This window comes from Micropterus dolomieu, linkage group LG12 (genome assembly GCF_021292245.1).
Source record: "Micropterus dolomieu isolate WLL.071019.BEF.003 ecotype Adirondacks linkage group LG12, ASM2129224v1, whole genome shotgun sequence".
NCBI classification, from domain to species: Eukaryota; Metazoa; Chordata; class Actinopteri; order Centrarchiformes; family Centrarchidae; genus Micropterus; species Micropterus dolomieu.
In genome coordinates, this window is record NC_060161.1 from 5,954,571 (window position 1) to 5,964,409 (window position 9,839).

The 9,839-nt window shown below is 39.4% G+C and overlaps 1 protein-coding gene and 1 long non-coding RNA gene across 8 annotated transcripts in view; one reads left to right on the top strand and one right to left on the bottom strand.

The window, feature by feature from the left end:
* Positions 1 to 2,256, bottom strand: part of LOC123979705 — a 3,568-nt gene extending 1,312 nt beyond the window's left edge. For 2 of the 3 annotated variants that reach the window (XR_006827300.1, XR_006827298.1), the window contains exons 1-2: positions 1,948 to 2,256; positions 627 to 1,667 (exon numbers count right to left, since the gene is read on the bottom strand). This is a non-coding gene — a long non-coding RNA (uncharacterized LOC123979705). The remainder of the gene's footprint in view (positions 1 to 626; positions 1,668 to 1,947) is intronic. The other variant, XR_006827299.1, reaches the window with a different exon arrangement.
* On the top strand, positions 1,493 to 9,796 carry LOC123979704. 5 transcript variants are annotated; one of them, XM_046063718.1, is made up of 7 exons: positions 1,493 to 1,690; positions 2,741 to 2,825; positions 2,959 to 3,027; positions 4,873 to 4,942; positions 5,023 to 5,076; positions 7,526 to 7,600; positions 7,711 to 9,796. In XM_046063718.1, coding segments are annotated over exons 2-7 (831 nt in total). In that variant the 5' UTR covers positions 1,493 to 1,690; positions 2,741 to 2,823; the 3' UTR covers positions 8,272 to 9,796. The 5 variants fall into 5 exon arrangements, with proteins under 5 accessions (XP_045919674.1, XP_045919671.1, XP_045919675.1 ...); XM_046063719.1 differs by lacking the exon at positions 1,493 to 1,690 and adding an exon at positions 2,264 to 2,332; XM_046063715.1 differs by lacking the exon at positions 4,873 to 4,942.
* Positions 9,797 to 9,839: the final 43 nt, after the last annotated feature.

Genomic DNA, 9,839 nt, shown 5'->3' on the forward strand with positions numbered 1-9,839 from the left:
ATAATAATACTATAGTAATTTTCTATAGTGCGTTCCTGTGTTTACACATCAGCAGACAGCACACTTAAACATCGACATACTGCACGTCTAAGTTGCCACAACAGTCAGTAACAGTAGTTGTTGACTGTATGAGAACTGCAAGAGATGAAGAGGGAGAGACAGCCCCTGGATGAGAGAGAGATGTGACCCACGACCAGTTCCTTAGAATTTATAATAACTGCAGCGTGGTTAGGATCCAGATGTTTCATAGAAGAGACACGTTCTGTCTGCCACTGTTAACAGAGACCTGTCTATAGTGGAGTTCAGACACTTCACTGATAAACCACAGAGCTGTTGATTTAACATTAGGCTTCATGATCAGAGAAGATCATGTTTTCACGATTTCAGCGTACTGCACTGTATCTGAATGTAGTTGTTCCTATGGAATCAGATTATGGGGCAAAATTGTGAGCAAAATAGAAATGTTGATCATTGGTTATGAAATTGTGCCACAGATAAAATACCACTAAATTACAAAATAAATCATGTCATTAAGAAGCTACATTTTCAGCTGACAAATTGCATTTTTGTTTGAATGGCATCCTCAGAACTTAGTAAAAATGAGGGGGAAACAAATCTTTCCTCACCATTGCATTGCACAGAGTTCAGTGATTTCAGCAAATGTTGCTGCAGTTGTATGTTTAGCGCTCGTAGTGTGCTATTCTCAGCCTCGACTGCTGCTGTGATCTTCTCCTGGTCCGACAGACTGTTACAGAGGGAAATATGTCATAACTACCTGTGATTAGAAGAAACAATAAAAATTATATTTTTTGTGAAATATATAAGTTGAAGTTATCTGCAAAATTAACTTTTTGTCTACCAGCCAACGGCTAGTGAATGTTTAAAGTTTTCAAGTAGGTTAAACAAAACACTGGGCTAAAGATCAAATTTCAAGCCATTACATTAATAAAAAAACAATAACACATCTTAATGCTGTTCAAAACTCCCATATTGTTTTTGGTTTCCTGCAGTTGAAGGGAAACATCATTAAATTTCTTGAGGTAGAGGCGTTGTTTTTGTTTTGCATCCTCAAAAAGCTTTTGAGGAACAACCCCACAATCATCATCATCATCGTTGTCGTCTGCTTCGGAGAACGTATCTGATAAGATATGCTCTCTCATTTTCTTGCTTGGAGGTGGGCAGAGCGGAGACAGTTTTTTTTTCATTTTTCTTTCCTTAATTAAGGCCATGAGGTTGTTTTTTTTTGCCTCTTCTGCTGCTTTTTTCTGATTTTTCTGGAAACATGGATAAAAGCATAAATATAAAAAGGCATCACACTGTAATACAAGAGTCCCATACAAACAAACCAAACAAACAAAGCAATGTGAAAACAATATATGGTTAATGGATATATGGAGCATGATATTATTACCATGTGAAGGTCAGAAACGCAAAAACACATTGCAGTACAGATTAAAGTTCATGTCAAAGTTGTATTTTGTAACTGTTAGTTACATCCAAGTGCCACAAGATGGCAATAGCTGTATTATTTGAAGCCATCAACGTTACATTTATGTTTTTGGCTTCCTCTTTCTCGGAGCGTGCCGGTGGGGCTGTGGTCTCCTTCAGCCGTCTCACACGGACGCGTTTCCCCTTGGACAGCTGCTCTTCCACTTCTTCTCTCGACTCTGGAATGTAAATCACACTGGATGTAAGTACTTGAAATCACCTGCTATAACGTTACGTACTGTTGTTACACACTCCGTTTGCCGTCCTAAGAATAAAGTGTTGAAACTCAGCGGCACTAACGTTAGCTTGCCACCATTAGCTAGCTAATTTTAGCTAGAACAGCTAAACGCGTTAGCCAAAACTCACATCAGTTAAAAACGTTAGCATTAGATAAAGGTATCCAAGTTTGCCATTTAATTACTCTTATTATGTTCCGAACTATTGGAGGTAATTACTCACCCTTCAGGAACAATATTTGGCCTTTAAAATAGTCCTCCTGCCAGCGCACCCAGTAGATCTTATTGCTATTATCACAGTTGCTGTCAAAGTCCTTAATGTAAGAAATAGGGACGATTTCTTTACACCCGTCTTCTATATATCTTACATAAGCAAACATATTTGTTAGTGATATTTATAGCGGAGTTATGATATAATTATATTTTCAAAGTTGATAAGTAACGTTATTCTAAATCTATCGTGTTAAATCCTATTGTAAAAGTACCAAGTAACTAACGTAACGTTAACCAAGTAACTTCAACGGCGGGAAGCACGCGAGTGAGATGCCCTGTTGCCTTGGATACAGTCTTAGATGTCTGAGACACACTATTCTACTACAATCTGTCAGGTAAAGTACTGGGGTTGATTAAACTTAAACATATCTGTATAACACAGCCCTTTTACACAGTCACAGTATTGTACCCTTCAGTAGGAGGATTTTTACAGGACTGTAGTATTGGGCTGCAGTTGTACAAAGTAATCTGGCAACTGAGAATATGTCACAATTTTTTATTAGTGCCACAACCCCAAAACCCTAGTCCGCAAACGAATGGTTAATTTAAACTAACTAGTTCAGTTTGTTCAGGCAGTGGGAGGATTAGAGGACATTTCCAACAACGTTTCCTTATCAGTGAGTTTTTTTTAAGGGGTGTGTGAGTCTCAGCTTTTAGTAACTTAATTATTGTTTAAATTCAACATCCTGTTATTCATGAATATGTCTGTTAATCATGATGTCAATGTTCTTTTTTATTTTTAGAATGTCAAAACGCAAGTACAAATTGTACTTAGAACCTAAACGCACAATTAAATTACCCCGTGCAAGACTAAAAAGAGGACATAATGTAAGTAATTCCATGAGAAATAATTATTGTAATGTGTAGGATAATAATTATTCAAAGGATTAATATCTTTAGTCTTTTACCTGATGATCTGCTTTAAAGATGGTAGATGGTTAAAATTGTTTTATTTTTTCAGGCATTGCTCTTCACAGGTGACTGCAGATTTGATCTTGATCAAGGAGGATCACACACTGCAGATGTTGAGGTGAGAATTCCTGTATGTTTTCATATCGCAATGTATATCGCAGAAAAGAAAATATTGCAGTGTCATTTTCCAAAATTGTGCATCTCTAATTGTGTTTATATCTCTGCCCAACAGGGATGGGTATCGCTACTCGACACCATAAAGGTATCGCTGCTTGATACCTTTATGGTATCGACCGAAACAGCCCAGTATCGAGTAGAATCAAATGTCTCCAGTCAAAACAGTACTTCATTCGATATTTTTTGTAACCAGATCACGACAAAAAATGACTATTAGTATAGTTTTGCTTGCAGCCAAACACGCAAGCAACACACCAAAAAAAGAGAAGAGCAGCTTTTTTTCCTGATGTGCCTGCACCATAAACTGTATAAAAAAGACCTCCACGCGCCATGTGTGGTTTTAACAGCCACTCACCTTCGGCTGCGGTCTGAGGCATGTTCGTCACTGACACAAGTTTATCACCAAGCTTGGCTTTCCGTTGGTTTCATTTTCTGGTATCATTTAACATTACTCTGTACATTTTTATTTGCTGTTCACATCACTTGTCACTGATCAATCGCTGCATTCCATTACATCAATAACACGCTTTTGTGGCGCAGCAGCGATCAGCTGATTTTTTTCACGGAGCCTCCGGCTGCAGCTGTGGCTGCTTCAGGTGTAGTTGGTTTGATTGGCTGGACGTGCAGAATCTCTTTTCCGCTGTTTGAGTCTTTAGTGTAGTTTAGCGACTTGTTTAAACAGACTGCTTACTCGTTTCATACTTGTTACTGTCGTTTTTGGAGGTTTGCGTCTCACCACTAAAGGAAAAAACACACGGAGATCTTTCAATTCTGTTTATTGATTGAAAGTTAACAAAATAATTTTCCGTTGTTTACTTTCAACACAAAAATTACCTTAAATTCGTTTCCCACAACTTATTTGGTCACTAAACTATTTCACTTCTCCTCCTAGTTAGGGTGAGAAGCGATCTGATACAATTTCCCAATACTTTTATGAAAAGTATATGAGTATGTATATATGAGTATATGAAAAATAAAATAGATAAACTTGCATGTCCATAACAACAAAAAAATATTAGGCTATGGCTTCAACAGGTGGCATTTTATGCAAGGTATCGAATGAAGTACTCTATTGGTATCGGTATCACTTTAAGGGTACTGGTTTTGGTACTGGTATCGTAAAAATTTTAACAATACCCAACACAACTGCCCAGACAGTTTAGTTAAGCCTCTTACTCAGGTCACTCTTGGTAGTGACAATGATATAGGAATACATACGTCTGAGGTGTTTCTCAGATTGGATCCTGGCGAAGCCTTGGTACTGCTCAGTACAATTCCAACAATTCCACTAATTTTGGGAAGGTAGGACACAGTGCGGGTTAGGATTTGTTGAAACAGCAACGCTCCTTAGGATCCAAAAATAAAAGATGTGTTGTAGATTTGCAGAGCTTGTCCAGCAAGTTTTAAGTTTGTATTCAGGAACAAAAGATCAATGTTGGGAGAGTTCAGTGTCTCCCACTCGCGCAGTGTGGAAAGACAACGAGACAGTGGCCACGGTCCTTCTAATACTTTAGTGGGGTGCGCCGGGTACATTACCGGGGTGGCCTGTAGACTTGCGAGTGCAGCCAATGGTAGTTCTGCTTTTAGGTCTAATCCAATATTTCACATCTGGCTATAAAACGGGGCTTTTGCGCCTGTTCCTTTGTCTTGAAATAGCTTTTAAAATTCCAACATGCTAGTAGTCAGAGCTGTGGGATGCCCGAAGGCCTGCTCCTTTGTTTTATCAGACTGTTCAGGTCCCAACATTGCTAAAATTGTTTTCTAAATTATACTTCTGTGTGTTTAGGCCTTGCCCTATGCAGAATACAGCAGAGAAGAAGATAATGCTTCTGGATTCACACACTGCAGATGTTGAGGTGAGAGAGTAATATTCTCTTTGTGGCAAGTGGTCATTTTCCACTGTGTGATTGTGCCATCTCTTCTTTATCCTGTGCAGACCATGTCTCCATCTGGCCATCTTGATCTTCAGTTGGATCCAGATGACACAATGGTGAGCTCTTCTACCAACCACATCTGAGGGTTGTTTAAAAAAGATTGTCTGTTAAGCCATCTTAATTTCAAATTCTACTTTATAAAGTAGGTTGACTAACCATAGATTCCATGGAAAAGTATTGTTTGGACTAGTCTAATCCTGGTCAAGCTAGTTTTAAGGCTTAGCTTCACCTCAGACTCATCCAGTGCAACAATCTACCAGCAGTCTAGCCAGTATGACACTCTATATTCCAAGTTCTTCCTAGTGAAGAGCTCTGTGGATCAAATCATACAAGTTGCAAGGATTTGAAATTAAACAGAATTGAGATTCCTTTTAGCAGCAGGAAAAGAAGCTGTTTTTAACCTGGATTGTTGTGATGGACAAGGACCTGTAGCTCCTCCCAGAGGGAAGAGGCATGTGAATGACACTAAACAGTTATACAGTTGAGGCCAAAATTATTAAGAATTATCAAACATTTTCCTGAAACTTGATATAGTCAAACATTCAACAATGCTATTTAGTAGCTTTTGGTACATTTTGGAATATAAAATAAATTATTTATATTTATTTTTTGTTTTATATCAAATATAGTGAAAAATGGGGTGGTCAAAAATATTAGCCCCCATGTGAATTTTTGCTTTCAAAACACACCTAATTAACCAGGCTCATGATAAAGGGAAGGCATGTCCAAGCGTTTCCCAGTGTCTAGAACCGCTGTACATTGCCTCATTGCCAAGTAGGAGACAAAATTCTGTAAGAAACAAACCTAGGCGTGGTCATAAGCGCAAGATTTCAAGAATTCTGGAGGGGAAAATAGTCAGAGATGTCAAGAAGCCCCGGACATCTGCCAAGGTGATTGTTGCTGACCTGGCCTCTTCTGGAGCAGATGTTTCAAGGAACACAGTTGTGAGGGCTCTTTGCGGTAGTGTGCTTCAGGGCCATCATCCCAGAAGAAGCCCTTTACTCAAAGTGCGGCACATCACAGCCAGACTGAGGTTTGCCCGTGTACATTTGAAAGGTAAAGATGAGTTTAGGAACCATGTGCTTTGGTCAGATGAGACTAAACTGGAAGTGTTTGGCCACATGGATGTTGCCTATGTTTAGCGAAGAAACCCTAAGAACCCAGTCCCCACAGTTCAACATGGTGGTGGGAGCATCATGCTGTGGGGCTGTTTTGCTGTTTCTTGGGCAGGTGTATGGCATCATGAAGGAAGAAAATTATGTTGAAATTTTGAGGAATAATATGCAGAAATCTGCTCGTAGTCTATTCTTAGGTTGTCGCTGGGTCTTCCAACAAGACAATGACCCAAAGCATACATCGAAATTGGAGTGGCCCGCACAGAGCCCATACCTCGATGTTGACAGCGTTGTGTTGGACAGATTTGTGCAGCGGTGTTCCATGAGGGAGAGAGAGTGAGAGAGAGGGACAAGCGAGAGGAAGTGTTGCATGAATGCGCTACAGCACTCTGCAATAAAATACGATTTTATATAGGCTTAGTAAAAAAAAAAAGGAAAATGAATTTGTGGCGGTCAGCCTTGATATTGTGGCGGGCTGCCACAAATAAATGAATGCATGGGAAACACTGGGGCTAATAATTTTGGCCTCAACTGTAGGTCAAAAACTTCACCAGGTATTGTTTTTATCAAGTTTGAGTTAGTCTGTCATATTAAAAAGTTAAATCCTAGTTCAGTTTCTTCAAGTTTAAGTAGACGTTTTGGCTTTGTTCAATAATCGTCACTTATTATCTACTCCCTACACCCTATCTAGGGAGTTCTATGTAGAAAACTGTATTTTAAGCTCACCGGTAAAATGAAAACAGGGCTTATCCTCTAGGCACCGTTAATTAAGTCATTGCTGTCGTACAATTAAAATGACCAATTTTTTTATATATTGGTGCAATGTGTGATAGTATATAGGCTATGGATTAGTTATTGGTCATTCAGCTGTCTGTAAACAGAGCGAGTGAGAGAGAATAAGCATGTGTATTTTACATTACACATAATCTGCCTCAATGGCTTTTTTCAAATGTATGTTAATCTCATCTAGTTTATCCCTTTACCAGCACTCGTTAATTCTAACCAAAGCTACAAGAAACCATTTAACCACCATCAGTATAAATCATCCGGTCTATGATGCAGTGACCTGCTGTTGAATGCATTTAATACTACAGGACTGTCTACGACAAGGACTTGCAACTTCAAGATCTCATTTTACTATAACTACAATATTACACATTCACTTTCACAAGAGGAACTAGATAAATTTGTTTGGCAGGAAGCCGTGGTTTAATCATTTCTGACACACCAACTGTAACTACTGATATATTTAGAATAAGTTAAACACTATAAATCCAATTAACTCATATCGGCCGATAAATCGGTTACGCTCTATCTGGGATAGTCCACTTAGTTCACTTGGTGTATGTTTTGTTGAAATTGTTTTCTAAATGTCTCTTTGTGCTTTCAGATACTACCTTTTGCTGTCAACAGGAGAGAAAATGAAAGTGAAGTCAGACCAGGTTCAAGCTGCACAAATCACGAGGTCAGGGCAGGGCACAACCATTACTGTGACACTGGTCAGTCATAAGTCAAGTTTTATTGTCATTGTATGTAGACATACACTCATGAATGTGTTTTCTTGTCATTTTGTAGCCCATGTCTTCGTCTGATCACCTTCTGCTTACATCTGAGCTGCAGTCAAGTGAGATGGCCCAGCAGTTTGATTGTGATTCATCATCTGAAGGCAGTGTTTCTGGAGTTGATTCAGAAATTCCAGATCTACCAGAAGATGATCCATTCAGACAGATAGGTTTTGACACAGACATGGATTTGGTACTAATGTCAGCAGGTACAACGACAAAGGCTGAGGCACTGCTCATGGTGATGAGTCATGCAGCAAGGCATAATATAACAGGAACACAACTTGATGATTTGTTAAAGCTCATAAATACTCTGTTTGGCAAAGAGGTAATAAAATATCTGTTCAATAAGGTCTTTAAAAACAACTCAGACATAGTGGAGTTCCTCTTCTACTGCAAAACCTGTAAAGTATACATTGGCACACAAGAAGACATAGATAAAAACATTGCTCAGTGTGCAATCTGCAGTGCTCCCATTGAAATCAGTTCCTTGAACAGTGCTTTTTTATCAACATACCAGTTGCACCTCAAATCCAGACAATGCTTGAAAATCCTCAGATTCAAAACAGCATGAGCTACAGACACCAAAGGCCACAGAATGAACACATCATCTCTGACATATATGATGGTGAAAAGTATCAAAACTTGTCAAAACCAGGTGGAATTTTGTCAGATCCAAACAATTTATCATTCAATTTCAATTCTGATGGCTCACCTGTGTACAAGTCTTTCAAATTTTCAATATGGTCCATACAGCTACATTTAAACAAGCTCCCTCCCAAATTGAGATTCCAGAATGTAGTGCTTGCAGGTTTTTGGTTTGGTGCTCAAGAGCCAGTTATGCCCATTTTTCTCAGACCCTTTGTTGAACAGGCCAAAACACTGGCATCCAAAGGTGTCTCTTGGAGAAAAAATGGAACATGTGTGTACAGCAAAATTGTTGGTTTATGTTGTTGTGTAGACTCAAAGGCAAGACCAGCCATGCTAAACACCACACAGTTCAATGGATACTTCGGCTGTGGCTTCTGTTTACATCCTGGTACTCTAGTAGAGAAACAGGTGAAATACACTGACTGCCACAGAATATCCTGACAGAGAGGGGAAGAAAATGCTGGGAGATATGGAGCAAGCGGTAGCTCAAAACAGAAGTGTCAGAGGAGTGAAAGGTCCATCACCACTCATAAACATGCCTTATTTTGATATAGTGTGGGGCTTTGTTCCAGACTATATGCATGCTGTCTTACTTGGTGTTATTAGACAGCTCACAGAGCTTCTTTTGAACAGTAGTGAGCAACCCTACTACATTGGGAGTCCCAACACTATGAGGGTGCTAGAAAACAGGATGAGGGACATAAAGCCACCACACCTGATAACACGACTACCCCGACCCCTTGCAGAATTCAAGTACTGGAAAGCCTCAGAGTGGCAAGCATGGCTCCTGTTTTATAGCTTGCCAGTTCTGAATGGTGTACTTCAGCCACGCTACGTGAAGTACCTTGGCCTTCTGGTGTCGGCAATATTTCTACTTTTGAAAGAGAACATTACCTTCCAAGACATCAACAAAGCAGATGAGATGCTTTTCGATTTTGTGGCAAGGTTTCAGTTGCTGTATGGGGAGGCATCTATGACATTTAATGTACACCTGCTAACTCACCTTGCAAAATCTGGGCAGGGTGACAGAGACTACCGATGATGAAAAAGGGGCCTTCATTTCTGCACAGAAACCTGCACCAGATGAAATGGTAGTGCACAGAAGAATGGTGCATAAAGGACTGGTTTATACCAGCAAAAGCTATAGCCTCAGTAAGAGACGCAGAGACTGTTTTGCAAAGCTGAGGGATGGTGTTTATGGAGAAAATCAGAATATCATTTCCTTTCCTTCAGAAAAGGGTCCAGAAATTGCTGTCCTTTTCAAAAAGCTTTATACACAAACCTCCTTTCCTTTAACACAAGGTTACGGGTTTGTGTCACATATCAGACTTGTAAGTGAAAGGGTTTCTTCACCAGTGTGTCTGATTTCAGTAGACAGGTTAGAGCAGAAATGCATGGTTTTAAAAACAGGTGATCAGATGTACATTTGTGACTTTCCAAATGCACATGAGAGACTAGTCTTTCATAGAGGTCATTCTGTAGCTTAGTAAT

Excerpts from the sequence above, each read along its gene's own strand:
- LOC123979704 (XM_046063715.1), top strand. The coding sequence starts at position 2,742 with ATGTCAAAACGCAAGTACAAATTGTACTTAGAACCTAAACGCACAATT. Across the intron at positions 2,826-2,958 it reads GACTAAAAAGAGGACATAAT|GCATTGCTCTTCACAGGTGA; the intron begins GTAAGTAATTCC and ends TTATTTTTTCAG. Across the intron at positions 3,028-5,022 it reads CACACACTGCAGATGTTGAG|ACCATGTCTCCATCTGGCCA; the intron begins GTGAGAATTCCT and ends TATCCTGTGCAG.